General features: G+C 44.0%; 1 protein-coding gene across 4 annotated transcripts in view; it reads left to right on the top strand.

The window, feature by feature from the left end:
* Positions 1-18,207, top strand: part of EPHA3 (EPH receptor A3) — a 713,608-nt gene that overhangs the window by 662,250 nt on the left and 33,151 nt on the right. For all 4 annotated transcript variants that reach the window (XM_043538478.1, XM_037907108.2, XM_007057545.3 and 1 more), the window contains 2 exons: positions 6,506-6,567; positions 15,628-15,837. In XM_043538478.1, coding sequence (XP_043394413.1) covers positions 6,506-6,567; positions 15,628-15,837 — 272 coding nt within the window. The remainder of the gene's footprint in view (positions 1-6,505; positions 6,568-15,627; positions 15,838-18,207) is intronic.

Below are 18,207 nucleotides of genomic sequence, written 5' to 3'. Positions count from 1 at the left end.
TGTGTAAGCTACACACCTCAGTGAAAAGTAGGCCGCGTCCATACTGGTTTGGGGCTACATGTGGCAGTGAAAGGCTCTGCTGGGGGTGGCTGCAGAGAAAGTCTCCTGCAGTGGGTAGCTGCTGGAGCTTTTCCCCACTGCCTCCCAGTGCCAGAGCTTTTCTCTGCCGCTGAATACTTTTCCTGAAGCAGGGAAAGGCTCCAGCAGTGGGAAGGCAGTGGGACACGATACTGCTAAAAAATAGCGGTATGAACAGGAAGGGTGCTACTTTGGTGTGTAGAGAGCCAGGAAGGGTACATACCCTAAGCTTCCGGCATGTCTTTAATTTACTTGCCTGGGCGGTGCCTGACCATCAACACTGCTATTTATACCCGTGCTAGGTGGGGCATGCAGTGTATATAGTCTAAATGCTGCCATAGGTGTAGACTTCTTGTTTGTTTACACAAGCCCACAGGCAATCAAATAAAAGCAGAGACATGGCATATCTAAAAATAAACAGTATAAAACTAGGTAAAGTCATGTAAAATATAGCTAATTTACACCGTTCAAATAGAAATGTCATATCTGGGTCTGATCTGTCAAAACACGCTTTACTTCTTGAGATGACAAATAATTTATTCTTTGATTTAGAGCTCACAATCTAAGTAAGTCTGAAAAGGCTGCCAAATCTGCCTGTATAATCCCATGTATCTCATGCTTATGTCTAACAAGCTACTTTATAAAGTCAGAGTTGCATTTAGAATTCCCTGAATTTCTTGAAATTCTGATGACGGTTTTCTGCACACAACTGAGCAGAGCAAATCCCTTACGTTCAGTGACACAAAATAATCCAGTGACACTTCTGAAATTTTTTTTTCTCTGCACACACAATTTTGTGCATCACTGACTGTGTGTGCTGCGGATACACTCTTTGAATAGCTAACTCTTGCTGTACTCCTATGCAACTGGGTTTCAGCAAGTTCTCTAATCAGTTATATTCTTGGTTTATTCCAATAGGCTATTAACTGTTTCAGTAGCAGGTGTTGAATATCAAAGGTCTGTGATATAGATGGTCATATTTAAGTAAGAGAAGGCAAGATTTGAGTCTCCTATGTTTTTAAATCAGCAGAGACCTACGGAATAGAGCATATTCTTTACATATTTTGAATAGTGAGATTATAAATTGGGAAAATAATGGATTCTGTCCTTCTAGCTCTCCATGCATGGAGATCCCTTTTGTGTATTTTGGAAGCCTTACAAAATTCTGCACATCCATTCTGGTGGAGTGATTTTTTTTTTGAATGGGCAAATAAAATATCTTTTTTTCATTAATAATCAATCAAGCTCGTGGAACGCACACACATACACACACACACACAATTAGTACTATTTAATTATTCATCCAGAGCCCTTTATTTTCCCAATTTATATCATGCTATTCAAGATACTTAAAGAAGACACACTGTCCTCTAAGTTTCTGCCTTGGCACATATTTGCCTGGGCTGCTGCATTTGAATGAGAGGTTTGCAACACTGTCTAATTATTTTTAATAGCAATTACGTAGCATTTAACAGCATCCCACGCACTCTTCAGGCAATGAATGGGAGTTGATAAACAGGCAGTGGAGGGTCCGTTTATGGAGAATTTACAGGATCATTCCCGGTATAGGTAAGATGATAAATAGACAATGTGACCCTTTCTTCATTAACCAAAATCTTTTTCAGCAATGAATTGACTTTTCATATTCATCATAACCTTTGAAGCAACACCTAGTAATTTGCAATGACTACCATATCTAAAAGTGACCACTTGGAAACTATCATGGGGCAATGTGCCTTACAATACACCGGAGATGTGCTGAGGTGCATTAGCTAAATAAGACCTCGATTCTTTGTTCCAGCACTGAATTATTCCCCTGTTTCATATTTGTTTCTATTCAGAACTTTCCTTCTACACTGGTCTCAAGGGTGCCCTATAGGCAGTAGTCTTAATAGCCAGCACACATGTTCTCCTTAGTTTACTAATAATTTACGGCAATTTGTAGCCTGTTAGTATAATAAATTTCTGAAACACTGTTGACACAAGTTGTTATCGTATATAAATGGCTGCATTTTGATAAATGAATGCAGAATGTTCCTTTGAAAGTACGCAGCTTTACTTTGGAGCATATGTTTCTGATTACATATACATTTCCAACTGAATGTGGGTGAAAATCTGCACTCAGTGCACTCAGCATATGGGAGGACAAATAAGAGAGGGAGATGTTATTTTAATAATTTGAAAGGTTTTCCTTCTTGCCTTAACTAATCTCAGACTTCTGACACATCATTAAATTGAATTTGTATGGTAACCAGGCATTTGAAGATGATACAATACTTCAGTTTCATAAGAGAATAAATTTATCCTATAAACTTTGTGGATAGCCCAGTTCTGGTGCTACATTACATTTGAGTCTGAGAATTTGTAGAGATACTGTCAGTCTCCATAGATTATCAGTAACACTTTGCTATTAGTGTTACCAATAACAACTGTTTGCTTTTCGCATATGTGTTCTCTCTCTACCTTACTGTACCTTGCTTGACAATCTGATTGAAAACAATCAACAGAAGGTTGTTGGAGAGCCTAGATTCTTCTCTCTCTTCACCAGGCTGAAAGGCTGCAGAATAATTGGATACAAGGTCAAAGTTGTGGACACACAGATTTTGTCCACCCCAGTTATAGCAAGCGATACAGGAAGACAAACTATGTCTGTTGTGATGCACCATGGTCATATGATTGCCATGATGCATGTAATGTATTCCAGCCAGGGAACCCGGGCCAAAGAGGGGAATGAACGTACAAAGCTCCCGAATTACAACTCCCACAAAGCACTGTGATGGCTCAGGTGGACCCAGATTATTGTTTAACTGACCCAAAATGAAATATTTTGATTTGGTTCAACAAAATGAAATATTTCAATTTGATATTCCCAACAAAAAAAATGTAAAACAATTTCTGCAAAATCTAATTTTCCCTGTTGCAAATTTCAGTGTTATGGAAATTGCATTTTTGGAGGGGAAAAAACAATTAAGTGGAATGTTTCCAACTAACTTTAATTTTTTACCATTTGTGCAGCTTTCGCTTTGTGATCCTCGTGTACTTAATTACGTTCGATAACACGTTGAGGGGTGGGCGGGGCCATTGCTTACCCTTAGGGTTTGTCTACATGGTGAGGTAATGATCACTACAGAGGTATGATTTCTAAAGAGCACTAATGTGTTGCACATTCATTGGTTCGTGAGACCCTGCTGGTGCAACTTAAAGGTTAACTAGTGCACTTGAACTTGGTGTTCTTTCAACCAGCACAACATTAAACTATAGTACAGAACCTTTAAGGTGCACTAGCAGAATCTACATGGACTTACTAATGCACAAAAGCAAGTGTGCTTTAGAAATCACACTCCGGTAGTGCACATTAGTCCCCCAGGTAAACAAGCCTTCAGAAGCTGCTCTATGGTTGTGAATACTATGCAAGCTGTTGTCATGCTTTTAAACTCCCATGTCTTCTTGCACGACACGTGAAATAACAATACATCTCCTCTAAATATCTACATTGCTCACTTTCACCCATCTTCTCCTTCATGGCAAAAGGACAGATAAAGCAAACTTTGGAACGCATTATTAAATAATTAAATTCATAGGTTGGTATGAGGAACGGATGGATGGCCTTGTGGTTGAGGCATTTGTCTGGGACATAGGAAACCCACCTTTGATTTCCTGCTCTGCCATGGCCTTCCAGTGTGACCTTAAACAAGTCACTTGGCCTTGCTGTGCCTCTGCCCCCTGTCTGTCTGGATATAATAGCACTGCTCTACCTCACATGGGTCCCAGAAAGAAGATGAGCACCACTGGGATCAAAGCAACTGCCCATTGAAATGTCATGAAGATGACCCCCCGTACAATTGAGTCGGTCACAGGATACATAGACACAGATGATATTAAATTAACAGAACAGTGACTTTTGTCTAGAAACGTCACTATATTATCTTTTTTTATTCGTCTCTCTTTAATATATGAAATTCCACATAAGTCCCCATTTTTGATGCAAAAAGAATGGTTTTACAAAGGTCAAATTGTAGTACACACTGAATTTTCCCTGGGCAACTTTGAGGGATATTTAATGCCAGCTGTACTGTACATTGTATCCACTGGGGAAATAATCATTTCTTTATAAACTACTGAAAGTGTATCTTAGTAAGGCTTACAATTTGGGGTGCAGGGTATCAAATACGCTTGTATATAAACAGAGAAACATATGCAAAATTTAAAGACAATTTTAAAAGGGGAGCATATACATGACTCCATTTTGTGGGTTCAGCTACTGTACCAGAAGTTGTGGATGAGTCAGAGGTTAAGGGATGGGTGGAGAGAAAAAACAGGGTAGGGTCAGGAGAACTTCAGGAGGTGGGATTCATTTGTGTGGCACCCTCTTACCAGACAAGCCATGAAGAGCAGCAAGATAAGGCAGAAGGAGCCTGCCTGAAATAAGAGTTCTGGCCAGAAAAGCAAGGTCTCAGTGCTATGGAAGTTGTGCAGCTGCAGATCTACATACATGCTTCTGAGAGGATTTTGGGGCAAGTTAGTGGGGTATCATCATCCGTGTTGCCAATTCTCAGGATTTTGTCCGAGGTCTTGCGAAATCTGGTGTTTTTCTTAAAGCCTAAGATTCTGGAGTCAATTTATTAGATGAGAATCTCAGCTTTCATTTTTTTTTAAAAAAAGGTTCTACCCTTGTTTTGACAGAGAAAAGTTTGATAGTGTGACCTGAGTGTACCCTAATGGTTCAGAAACCAGAAGGCAAATAGAAAGAACCCATTTTTAAAAAAATAATCTTATGATTTTTAAGCCAATCTCAGGTGTTTTTGAGGCCTGACTCATGATTTTTGAATGCTTGGCATTAGTAAGTACTTCATCTTACTTGAGAGTGAATTGTTTTGTTTGTTTTTCATGTCAAGAAACTCAGTGTCTGCTCATAATGCTGGTTAGCTTAGGCCACAGTTGGGCAAGGAACTTATGCACATGCCTATCTTTGAGCACAAAATAGTCTCATTGAAGCTAATGGGAATACTCTCAGACTTTGAATTAACCATATGCTTAATTACCTTGCTAAATACACATCCTAGTGCTCTGTTTATGGTAATTGTTAGTTATCTCATGTGTCGTACTCCTTAGACTCAAACTGTATCTCCATGTGTAAAGGGTAACGATGTAAAGGATATCATTTAACGATGGTTTTGGCAGTAGAACAAGGGCTTTTCGAGCATATTTAAATGGCTTATTTTAACGAGGTAGGAACGCGTTGTGCATAAAGTGCATTGCCTAGATAAATTGTGCGCCGGTGTGATACGCTTATTAATAATTAAAACTCTTGAATGTATTATAGTCTGATCCATGTCTTGATTGCTGCATTGTTTGCTCTATAGAAGACACTCTAAGAAACAGGGGAAAGGGGGATTTTCCCCTAGGAGGCTTCGTGGGTTGTTAAGTGGATTAGTGGCTTTTTGGGTTCCCAGGTGATAATTCAGACCAGAGCTGACCAGAGAGCCTTCAAATGATGTGCTCTGGAAGAGGACATCAGCATGAGCGTGGGGTTGTTTCTTTGCAGAGTACCCTGCTGCAACATAAAGTCGACATATAGGTCCAGATTCTCAACTACATCCAAGCTCACTTCAATGCAGAGGGAGGTGTATCAGAGAGCTGGTTGTGGCTCCCTGATCCTAAGCTGCCCAGCCCTGGCGCAAATTAGAGTTATAGGGGAGCAACTCTAATTTACATCAATGGCAGATGGGTCAAAGTGGAGCTCCACTGTGGCCTTCACACCCTGCCTTGCCCCACTTCATCCTGTTACACCGCGGGGAGGTCGGGGGAGTTGGTGCAGGAGTCTGTTCATTGTCAGAGAGTTTCCATGCACAGGGGGAATTTTCCATTGGCCTTCTCCTGTCACTTTATGACTTTGCTGATCAGAGAATCCACCCTATCGTAAATAGGGCAAAAGATATCATAGCCAGGGTGTTATCAGAGAGAATGTTAAAACACAGAATAGGGACACTGAATGGGAGCACCACTAATGTTCTGTTTTGTGTATGTTCCTTTACCACACTCACTACCATGTGAGCACCTAATATGGGCTCTGCATTACTGGGTGTGACTGTGGTGTAGTGATAATGCAAGGCAGAAATAACAATCCTTATTTCTTTATACATGAACTGTTACAAATCAAATGGGCCTAGACTGAGCCCTGGTACAAGTGGGTGCATTTCTGCTGGCTTCAATGGAGCTGCATTTACTGTTTACGAGTGCTGTATTTGTCTCATGAACCTCCTTTCTTTGTGTTTCTTCTTCGTTTCTTTTTAAAAGTAAAACAAACTGTATTTAGAGGAAAAAACATTTGGAAGCAAATTTCTTAAATACACAAACCATTTTTCATGTATTGTGAATTTTGTATTTCTCTTTAAATGCTTACTTGGTGCTTTTAATGTATTTTCAGGTAAACCGGTTATGATTGTTACTGAGTATATGGAGAATGGCTCTCTGGACAGCTTCCTCCGAGTAAGTACAAGGTTGATGGCACAGTGTTGATCTTGTCCTGTCATCAATTTGTCTTTGCTATTGCTTTACTCTCAGTCACCATGAACTCTTGTCCCATGTTGTATCTTTCATTGTTTCTTTTATTTTGAGGTGTGTTGTTGTGTGCTCACAAAGGCATCTAGAAATCTGGTATTCTGTTTTGACCCTTTACAATCAGATTTGTTTGGGGATTTATTGAAGACAGCAGAAATGTTATTTAGTACATTCCAGCTTTGGGAAAAGAATGATTCACTAGCAATTACAACTGTAAATTGTTTTTATGAGGACTAAATTAATAGCTTTAATGCACTGATGCTTGCTGATATTGGTAGGTAGCCTATACATCATACCAAGCTCAATCCAAATAATGGTAAACTGTTAAGTTGAGCCAAGAGTTTAAATGCAAGATGTTTAGAGAATAACCTCTCACCATGAGGTGTAGAAATTTTGTGTTGCCAAGCTCTGTTAGCACATCCTCTTTCCCCACTCCTGCAATGTTTTGCTTCTTTTATTCTTCTTTCCTTTTAAAGCTGGTAATGGGCCTAACAAAACCTGAACGCTCCCCGTGTTACCAAGATTTACACAAGGCAAAACAACTAGTGTGCCAGAAGTAAACTCTCTCCTGGGGAGAAACACCAGTTTTATTTTCATTTGTTAGGGTGACCTCAACTCTGGCTACAGAGCTTGCCTTGATTCTGTCATGCTTGAATGACACTATCCCTCAAATTCAGAACACTGAAATAGACATTGAACCCCAAAAGGAGATATATTATCAGCTCTTGTTTCTGTATATACTGTATATGTTACGGTGTCTGCTGAAGCATATGAAATGCATATAAATATTGTATATATTATCTATCTCAAATTGTATACCTTGAATAAAACTTTGGTCATTCAAGACTGCAAGACCAATGATTGCTCTGATATATACACACATGCTGATTCAAGTATTTGTTACATATAATTCAGTGATTTTAGTCTGCTGTGTTGTTCAGTGTTCCACACTATTCCCTGAAAACCTAATCCAAAACCTGTTTAAGTCGATGGCAGGATTCTCACTCAGCTTCAGTGGGCTTTAGATAATGCCCTGAATGAAAAGCAAAGTTCTGTCAGAAATCATAATATGCACTCACGTGATTACAGACTGTGTAACAATACAAATTGTGACAAAATTCCTCCTCTACCTTGGTGGGTCTTGCACTTATTGACCGATTTGCTCGCTTTGGAGCTTCACGGCAGCCCTCAGTTTGGCCATTTTCATGAACCCACAGTCCAGGTCAACTCCTCCTGTGTCTGACCAGGAGTTGGGAGGATTGGGGGGAACCCGGGCCCGCCCTCTACTCTGGGTTCCAGCCCAGGGCCCTGTGGAATGCGGCTGTCTAGAGTGCCTCCCACTGGAACAGCTGTGCAACAGCTACAACTCCCTGGGCTACTTCCCCATGACTTCCTCCCAACACCTTCTTTATCCTCACCATAGGACCTTTCTCCTGGTGTCTGATAATGCTTGTACTCCTCAGTCTTCCAACAGTCCGCATTCTCACTCTCAGCTCCTAGCGCCTCTTGCTCCCAGCTCCTCACAAGCGCACCACAAACTGAAGTGAGCTCCTTTTTAAACCCAGGTGCCCTGATTAGCCTGCCTTAATTGATTCTAGCAGCTTCTTGATTAGAACACCTGCAGCCAATCAGCCTGTCTGTCTTAATTGTCTCCAGAAGGTTCCTGATTGTTCTGGAACCTTCCCCGTTACCTTACCCAGGGAAAAGGGACCTACTTAATCTGTGGCTAATGTATCTGCCTTCTATTACTCTCCTGCAGCCATTTGGCCCGACCCTGTTACATATCTCCCCCTCCCCCCCCCCCCCCCGCTCAACACTGTGGGATTGGGCAACTTGGGACATCAGGCAGTGTATTCATGACAAGCCATCTGCATTGCCATGGTGGCTTCCAGCCCGGTGTTGTATGGTGAATTGGAAAGATTGTAGGGACAGGAACCATCTGGTCACCCTTGAGTTCTTCTCTTTATTTCGCTGCATCCACTGGAGGGGTGCCTGGTCGGTCACAAGGGTAAACTGTTGTCCCAGAAGGTAATAACATAGTGTTTCCATGGCCCATTTCACAGCTAGGCACTCTCTTTCAGCCACAGCATACTTCTGCTCTCTCTGGAGGAGTTTCCTGCTGAGGTAGAGGATTTGGTGTTCTTCATCTCCGACCATCTGCGATAGGACAGCTCCCAATCATACTTCAGATGCATCTGTTTGTAAAATGAATTCTTTGTTGAAGTCTGGGGCTATAAGCACGGGGTTACTGCAGAGGGCTGTCCGTAGATCCATGAATGCTTTTTCTGCGGCATCTGTCCACTTCTCCATGTCTGGACCCCGGGCTTTTATCAGGTCTGTCAGGGGACTCGCTCTGGTAGCAAAATGGGGAATAAATCATCGGTAGTACCCCACCACACCCAGGAATGCCCGGACTTGCTTTTTCCGATTTGGCTGGGGACAATTTTGGATAGCCTCTAGTTTGTTTAGTTGGAACTTGACCATGCCCCTTCCTACAATGTAGCCAAGGTATTTAGCCTCGGCTAGCCCTATAGCACACTTGGCTGGGTTGGCTGTGAGGCCAGCCTGTCTTAGCGTGTCCAGAACCGCTTCCACCTTTCCTAAGTGGGTTTCCCAGTCGGGGCTGTAAATAATCACATCATCCAGGTATGCCGCTGCATAACTGGTATGGGGCTGTAGGAGCTTGTCCATAAGACGCTGGAAGGTGGCAGGTGCCCCATGCAGTCCAAAAGGAAGAACAGTATATTGAAACAGACCCTCTGGTGTAGAGAGTGCCATCTTTTCTTTCGCATCTTTGGCAAGGGGAATCTGCCAGTATCCCTTTGTTAAATCAAGGGTGGTCAAAAATCGGGCATTGCCCAGGCAGTCAACTAACTCATCGATACGGGGTATGGGGTATGCATCAAATTTGGATATCTCATTCAGCTGGCGAAAGTCATTACAAAACCTAGTGGTGCCATCAGGTTTGGGCACCAACACAATCGGGCTTGACCACTGACTGTGGGACTCTTCGATGACTCCCAGCTCCAACATCCTTTTTACCTCTGCCTTGATCTCCTCCCTTTTTGCCGGTGGGACCTGATAGGGCCTTAAAGTTACCTTTGCCCCAAGGTCTGTGATAATGTGGTGATATGCTTTGGTGGTCCGACCTGGTTTGATTGAAATCACATCCTGGTATCGGTTGATCATCTCAGTTACCACCTCCTTCTGGTTTGGTGTCAGATCAGTGGATACCCTGATCTGCTCCTGCATGTTATTTCCCTGGAGCGGGGTCTCTTGGGCCACTACACACGCCTCTCGTTGGTGCCAAGGCTTTAAGAGGTTAATGTGATAAATTTGTCCTTGTTTCCGGCGTCCTGGCTGCCGCACCTTGTAGGTTACTTTCCCCATGGGTTCAACCACCTCATAGGGCCCCTGCCATTGAGCCAAAAGCTTGCTTTCTGCCATGCGTACCACCACCATCACCTGATCCCCTGGTTGGAATTGTCAGACTTTTTCCTGGCAATTGTAATGGGTTCGCTGGGCCTCCTGCGCCTTTTCCAAATGTTCCCGTACAATAGAGGTGACCCAGGCTATCCATTCTCACATCTGCAACACATGGTCAATTATATTTCTCCTCTCATTGGGTTCCTCTTCCCAGATTTCTTTTGCAATATATAGTATGCCACGGGGGTGGCGTCCGTATAATAATTCAAAGCGGGAAAACCCATTTGAGGCCTGAGGTACTCCCAGATTGCAACCAAAAGGTAGGGTAGTACGGTGTCCCAATCCTTCCCATCTCGACTTACCACTTTCCTTATCGTTGCCTTGAGGGTTCGGTTAAACCTTTCTACCAGCCCATCAGTCTGCGGATGATAGACTGAAGTTCTCAGGGTATGTATATGGAGCAGCGTACAGAGGTCCTTCATTAGCTTTGACATAAATGGGGTACCTTGGTCTGTTAATATCTCCTTTGGTAGATCCACTTGGGCAAAGATCCCCACCAACTCTTTAGCTATCGTTTTATAGGCCGTGTTCCGCAGGGGGATGGCTTCTGGGTAGCGAGTAGCATAATCCAGAACGACAAGTATATATTGGTGGCCCCGGGCTGTCTTCTCCACGGGTCCCACTAGATCCATGGCTCTTCGCTCAAAGGGGACCTCTATGATGAGAACGGGTACTAAAGGTGCCCTCAAGTGGGGATGGGGACTGTGCAGCTGACACTCTGGGCAGGACGCACAGTACCTCCACACTTCTTCATGTACTCCGGGCCAGAAGAATCGTCGCAGGACCCATGCCAGGGTCTTCTCTACCCCCAAATGCCCCCCAAAAAGATGACTATGGGCCAGACTTAATACAGCATTCTGGTGTTTTTGAGATACTAGGATCTGCTGTACCTTCTGCCCCTGTACTGATGCAACCCGGTATAAGAGATTCTTCTTCATTATGAAGTAGGGTCCTGGTCCCTGGGTTTTCCCTTCCACGGGGACCCCATCTATTTCGGTCACCTCCTTCCTAATGTTGTCGTACCTTGGGTCTTCAGCCTGGTCCCATCCAAAATTTCCTGTCCCGGGGCTAATCTGCCCGAGATCTAGGGGGCCAGTCTCTATTACCTCTACTGGTTCAGAGGCGTTAGGGTGTGGGTCAGACTCGGGTGCTTCTCCCTCCTGGGTGGCCTCCTTTTCAGCTGCTCAGGTCCGCCTACCTATGAGAGCGACCCTCTGACTTTGGGCCAGTATTCGGGTTCCCAAGGCCTTAGCTGCCCTTCTTTCCCTTTTCATCTTTCTACGCTGTCTGGGAGTGGAGAACAAATCTGGAGATATTTCAGAGAAGGTTGGGGGTTGACAGTCTACTGTGGATGCCTCACTACTTTCAGAGCTTCCCCCTTTCTCCAATTCCCCTACCAGGAGTAAGTCTCCAAACCCTGGGAAGTCCCTCCCTATGAGCACTGGGTATGGGAGTTTAGGGACTACACCTGCTGCTACCTCAGTAGCCCACAGCAGCTGACTACACTTCACGGGCTTCCCTGAGACAAGCGTGATAGCACTCCCCAAATCAACCAGTGCTGTGGTCTCTACCCCATTTAGCTTCACTGGTCTAGTGTACATATGTGGGGTTAGTGAGATCCCCACAAAGTGGATTAGGGAGCATGGGTCTGCCCAGTTCCCCAGGTTGCACTGCATAGGCTCCTCAGCATTGGGAAACTGTGCAGCTATGTGTCCCCACTCCCCGCAGGCGTAACATCTGTATGGAGCCCTAGGCATTCTCCAGTCTCTTGGTTTGGGTAGTCTAACATCACGATCCTCTTCCCCCTCAGTGCTCCGACTCTTTGTGGCTTCTGGTGGGCCTTCAGCCCCTCTCTTTTTCCATCGGGCTCTCCTGGTGGCCCAGTCACCCGATCTCTAGGGCTTGGTGCTGCTAGGTTAACCCGGGGTGCTTCTTCCTTAACTGGTTGGGTCAGCTCCCTCGCTGTCCATCGCCTTTCTACTAGCGCAACAACCTCGTCGTAGGTGGAGGGTTTGTTCTGCCTTACCCAGGCGCAAAGGTCTGGCGGTAGTCCTCTCATGTACCGGTCGATGACCAGAACCTCTAGTATCTCCTCCGGACTCCGGGACTCAGTTCATAACCACTTTCGTGCGAGATGGATGAGGTCATATAATTGGGACCGTGGGGTTTTGTTTTCCTGGCACCTCCGCTCATGATATCGCTGGGCCCGCACTGCGGTCGTTACCCCAGATGTGGCCAGGATCTCTGCTTTCAGCTGCGGGTAGTCTGCCGGAGCCTCTTCAGGCAAATCATAGTAGGCTTTCTGGGCCTCCCCACACAGGAATGGAGCAAGGATTGGGGCCAAGCCTCTCGCAGGGCTGTCCTCTCAAAGGCCAGGAGGTATGCCTCTACATCATCCTCCAGCATCATTTGCTGCAGCCAGTTGCTGGCCCACATGATCTGCGTCCCATCATGGCCGCGGTTCAGCTCTGTAAGGGCCTTTACCTGGTTTACCAGTTCCCGCAACATAGCCTGGTCCATCAGTAGGTGATTAGTCTCTTGCTGCAGCCGCACTGCCTCCTGTTGAGTGGCTGCCTGGACACGAGTAGACTCCTGCTGGGCAGCCGTGGCTTGTATCAGTGCCCGCACTACCTCCTCCATTATGGTGAAAAAAATAAAAATAGACCTTCTTCCCTTTTTTTTTTTTTTCTTCCAAACACCCTCCTTCTTCCGCCGCGCTGTGGACACCATATCCCACTTCCGACACCAGTTGTGACAAAGTTCCTGCTTTACCTTGGTGGGTCTTGCAGTTATTGGTGGATTTGCTCGCCTTGGAGCTTCACGGCAGCCCTCAGCTTGGCGGCTTTTCTGAACCCAGAGTCCAGGTCGACTCCTCCTGTGTCTGACCAGGAGTTGGGAGGTTTGGGGGGAACTCGGGCCTGCCCTCTACTCCGGGTTCCAGCCCAGGGCCCTGTGGAATGTGGCTGTCTAGAGTGCCTCCCACTGGAACAGCTGTGCGACAGCTACAACTCCCTGGGCTACTTCCCCATGGCCTCCTCCCAACACCTTCTTTATCCTCACCATAGGACCTTTCTCCTGGTGTCTGATAATGCTTGTATTCCTCAGTCCTCCAACAGTCCGCGTTCTCACTCTCAGCTCCTAGTGCCTCTTGCTCCCAGCTCCTCACACGCACACCACAAACTGAAGTGAGCTCCTTTTTAAAACCCAGGTTCCCTGATTAGCCTGCCTTAATTGATTCTAGCAGCTTCTTGATTAGAACACCTGCAGCCAATCAGCCTGTCTGTCTTAATTGTCTCCAGAAGGTTCCTGATTATTCTGGAACCTTCCCTGTTACCTTAGCCAGGGAAAAGGGACCTGCTTAACCTGTGGCTAATATATCTGCCTTCTATTACTCTTCTGCAGCCATGTGGCCCGACCTTGTCACAATACCCATAAAGTGGCAATGTTAAAGCTGCAAAGGAAAGACGATGGTGGTGTTGCACCTATGTACACAGCTAAATTAGCTGTGTGGTCAACTCCTTAATCCCTTGAATCACTCTGAACTGTCTCGGACCAGTTTTGAAACATTTCAGGAAAGCCCAGGGATCCTCCTGTACCTGTATTCCCCACCAAAATATCTGTTTAGCCTAATATTTGCACAAAAAATAGTATCCAGCCAGTTCTAGTGCCATACATTAGTATCCATTTTCTCTCTTTTTTCAAATGCAGACTTTGTAATGGTGACCGCTTTATGTACATTATAATATCATACCACTGCCCTCATGTTCCTTTGCACTGCACATCAAATTTAAACTTCTTGTCTTTGCTTTCGGGGCCCTGCATCACACAATCCCAGCTACATCTTCAGCCTGATCTCTTCCTGCATTCTTATCCATGCTGTCTGCTCCACCAGCAACACTTGTCTTCGTAACTTATGTCTCTTTTTTTCACAAGCATCTATCAGTGTCTTCCTCCATGCTGCCCCTTTATGCCAAACACAGTTTAGCAAGACTCCACCCTCATCTCATTCCAGTCCCTCCTAAAAACTCTGCCCCTACAAAAAATGCTTTTCCTGCAAAACTTAAATTAAACAAAAAGCTTGAATCACTTATACAAATTCCAGCCTATAGAGAGTACCCGTACAATCTTATTTCTAATAATACTTGTCCTTGTTCCCATCCCTGAGGTATGTTATATGCTCATTTGCCTGCATGGTCCATTATTGATAATGCGAACTCTTCAGAGCAGAGACCTATTTTGTGTTCTCTGTGCAACGGCTAGCAATCTATAGGTCACTATAAAATGAGAAATAATGTAGACTGCCTACTGTTCAAACCCTGACTGGCCAAATACACCATGTCCTACCTTATTTACATAATGCAGTTTAACCGATTCATTGATACACTGTATTTCAGATATAATGTATTGATTTTTATTTGCTAATTTATTGATTGAAATTTGTATTTTTAACTTATCAAGTCATCAAAGTTAACGCAAGTTTCATGCAAATGCATCCTTTCCAACCATGATCTCACTCTGAAAGTGAATGCCAACGGGCTTTTCAAACACTTGACTGCCACTTCAGTGCCAGCTCTGCCATATGTTCAGCTAATGTTTAGACAGCCAATATTGTCCCTTAAGAACAATAGTGAAAAATAAAACTTATGCCCCTGTCTTTCAATCGGGTTCATGTGGTCTTGCCCATGTGTGAATGAAGAGTCCCATTTATATAGTAAGCCTCCGCATGGGGCACAGGAGGCCCCACGCACTGATGTGACTGCAGGAGTGGGGGTTTAATGTATTTGAAAGCTGATCACTGAATACATTTTATTTTTGGTCATATGTAGATTCACATAGCAAGATGGAAGCAATATTGTAACTAGCAAAACACATGAGCAGGAGCTTGGAGGCTGAAAACTTTTGTCTGTTGGTAGCCAAATTATGAATGCATGCATGCATATATTGGTTTTCAGCCTAAGAACAGTGACATAGTGATTTTGATTCTGAGACTGAGGACAATTTTGGAGAACAAATTTAAATTTGGATGGCATTTAGCAATTTCTGAGTCAGATAAGCATTTGTAATTTTTAAAATTGCTTCTCTATCCATATAACTTATACGATTGCGCCGTCTGAGGCAGGGATTTTCCTAACAGACGGATCAGTGCGAATTCTGTGTTTAACTCCCATCGGCTGCCTTGAAAATCCTAGCTCTGTGAATGCATACAGTTTAGATTTATCTGACATTTGCACCTATCTTATATTTGGGAAATTGAAATTCAGGTGGAAGTAAAAGCAGGAACAGCAAAATTTTATCTGAAATTAAAGCCTGTCCCTTGTTTGCCTCCAGTTGATTAAGAGATTACTCTCCTTTAGTCACAGCATTTTCATGAATGCTTTTTATCTTGGGTCTCTGTCTTGCAAGTCCTCCACATGCAGAACTCCCAGCAACTTCAATGGAAAATCTGTGCATGGCGAACTTGTACAATCAGTCTCTTAATCATGCATTCTGTATGTTTTGCAGAAACATGATGCTCAGTTCACAGTCATCCAGCTAGTGGGCATGCTTCGAGGGATAGCATCTGGTATGAAGTACTTGTCAGATATGGGTTATGTCCATCGTGACCTAGCTGCACGTAACATCCTCATCAATAGTAATCTGGTGTGCAAAGTCTCGGATTTTGGCCTCTCGCGTGTATTGGAGGATGACCCAGAAGCTGCTTACACAACCAGGGTGAGTTCATATGTTTATGCCTTTCTTAATTATAGCTATAAAACTGGGGTGCTGGAAGTGCAGCCTGAGGCCACATATGCCCTCAAGACTCCTAAACCGGGGCACATGGACCATCCTGTCCTGTGGAGCATAGGAAAATCTGATCAATAGCTGGTTAAACTTGCCGGTGAGCTCACTGCAGCCAATTCCTACACATTTGTCAAGGAAGATACAAGTATAAAATTATAGCTCTGCATTTATAGTTGGTGGAAAATCATTCTGTGGATACGTTCACTTACGGGGGCAAGTAGAGTACATATACTGCGCACCCCCCTTGCATGGGTATAAACAGCAGTGTGAACAGCAAAGCACCGTTTAGGTGAGTAAAGACATGCCGGAACCTTAGGGTACGTATCTTATATGGCTCTCTCCTCACCCAAGCAGTGCCTCCCCCATTTACACTGTTATTTTTAGTAGTGTGGTGGCCTCGTGCCTCTCCACTGCTGGAGCCTTTCCCCACCACAGCAATGAAAGGCTCTGGCAAAGGGGAGGCAGCAGGGAATGGAACAGCAGATTGCCCTTTAATGCAGATGATTGTATAGCAAACATACATGTTATTTTTACCTTAACAGAGTTAAGTCATCAAAGAAACAATACATGTTTATTAAATGCTAGAAAATGAGACTTCAGCGGGACAGCTTAGAAGGCAGTTAACTGGACATGAATGACTTTCTTCTGTTCACACTTATATTAGTTAACAACAGAAGTAACTCTATGGAAATCAATTAAGCTACAACAGTATGTGAAAGCATAGTGAGAGGAGACTCAAACCCAAAGCTTTCCATCTGTGGTTTGCCACCGCAAAACTGTTAGAGACAAACTGGTAGTTCATTACTAGAACTGGTCAAATTTTGCAGAAATGTAGAAGTTTTTCTGTTTGCATCTTACGAGGGTCTGGAAAGGACCTACTTTTCTTCCCTCTCCCTTCCCACAAGAATTTTCAATTTTGAAAAGCCAAAAAATGTTCAGGTGGGTGGGTGGGGAGGGGGGAATCAATTTAATGTAAAACAAGAGAATAGGGAAAAAAGAAAAAAAAAGGCTGGGAGGGAGGGAGAGTGCGACCAAAAAGGAATGGAAAGAAGAAACAAGAAAAAAAGGAACATCCAAAACATTAAAACATAATTTTAAGAAATACTATACAAATATTTTCCAAAATGTTCATTTTTTAAAAAGTTAATTTTTGGACCAGCTCTGTTCATGACCATCTGATGGTCCTGGGGGTAGGGAGGGTTTATGTGAAATCAAGCACATTTAGCCACTGAGGTGGGGCTTGTGTGAATCAAGTCCCCCAGTGGTGACTATTCTAAGTGATCACTTCCAAGTATGGTTGTTGCACTGCAGGATTCCTCCCCTTCCCTGCATAATTTGTATTGTCTGCCAGCTGGAGTGAGAGAACCTTCACCTGGCCTTAGCAAGGTGGGTGAAAAGGAACAGGAAGGGAAAAGGGATTCTCTCAAGAGCAGGAGAAGGGAACTTTTCCCCAACCCTCTACTCCCAGCTTAGGTATGATCAGATATGGGAGCCCACCAGAGCCAGGAGACCCCCAGGAGTGGAGTGCCTCTTGTCTGCCTTCTTGATTGCACGCTGCCTGAAGAGGCACAGAGATGAGACTCTCTGCTACTCCCTCTTTTGTTTTGGTAAAGATGGAGTGGAGCATGCCAAAGAATTCATGCAATGGACCCAGGGCTGAGGAAAGCCTGGGCCTTTTCCATTTTCCATGCTCAAGCCTTAAAGGGGCAGGGCAATAATTTTCCTTTGACCATTTTTTCATTATTTTGGAGCCTGCTGCTACTGCCTGAGGCAAACGACATTATGGCCACTTTAAGACCTAAGAAACTTGTCACTCCCTGGTATGCTGGAACAAAAAGGTGCCTGGGGAGAAATAGCTGTGCATCAGACAGTATAGCAAAAGGCTTAAAAAGGAAGTGGAGTTCATTGAAGATGAAGCGTGTGTGCTGAAGTGTGTGGGTTGCAGGTTTCCCTGGGTCGGAAATACAGAGAAGAGATTTATGTGATACTGGAATTTCTGGCCAATGCAGGAATCTGATGTTCCAATGGTAGTGCTGAAGTCTTCTTTTCTGCCTACCCTCCATCTCCTTTCTATGTCTCTTTGCTTATTTACATTTAGATAAAGAAATCAGATGTGAAGAAACCATTTTGCAAAGCGTGCTCATGTGTGTTCAATAAACCCCATCTGCCATTTATGGCACACACACAAACTACTGCAGGAAGTTACCAACATGATTAGAATCTCTTAATACAATCTAGACCACATCTAATTTCATTCACAGGATAAATGGGAGACTGTACAGACATCCTTTGAAATGGCAT

Source organism: Chelonia mydas, chromosome 1, assembly GCF_015237465.2.
Source record: "Chelonia mydas isolate rCheMyd1 chromosome 1, rCheMyd1.pri.v2, whole genome shotgun sequence".
Lineage (NCBI taxonomy): Eukaryota > Metazoa > Chordata > Testudines > Cheloniidae > Chelonia > Chelonia mydas.
Note: the sequence above shows the minus strand (reverse complement) of the source record. Positions and strands in the feature narration are given on the sequence as shown.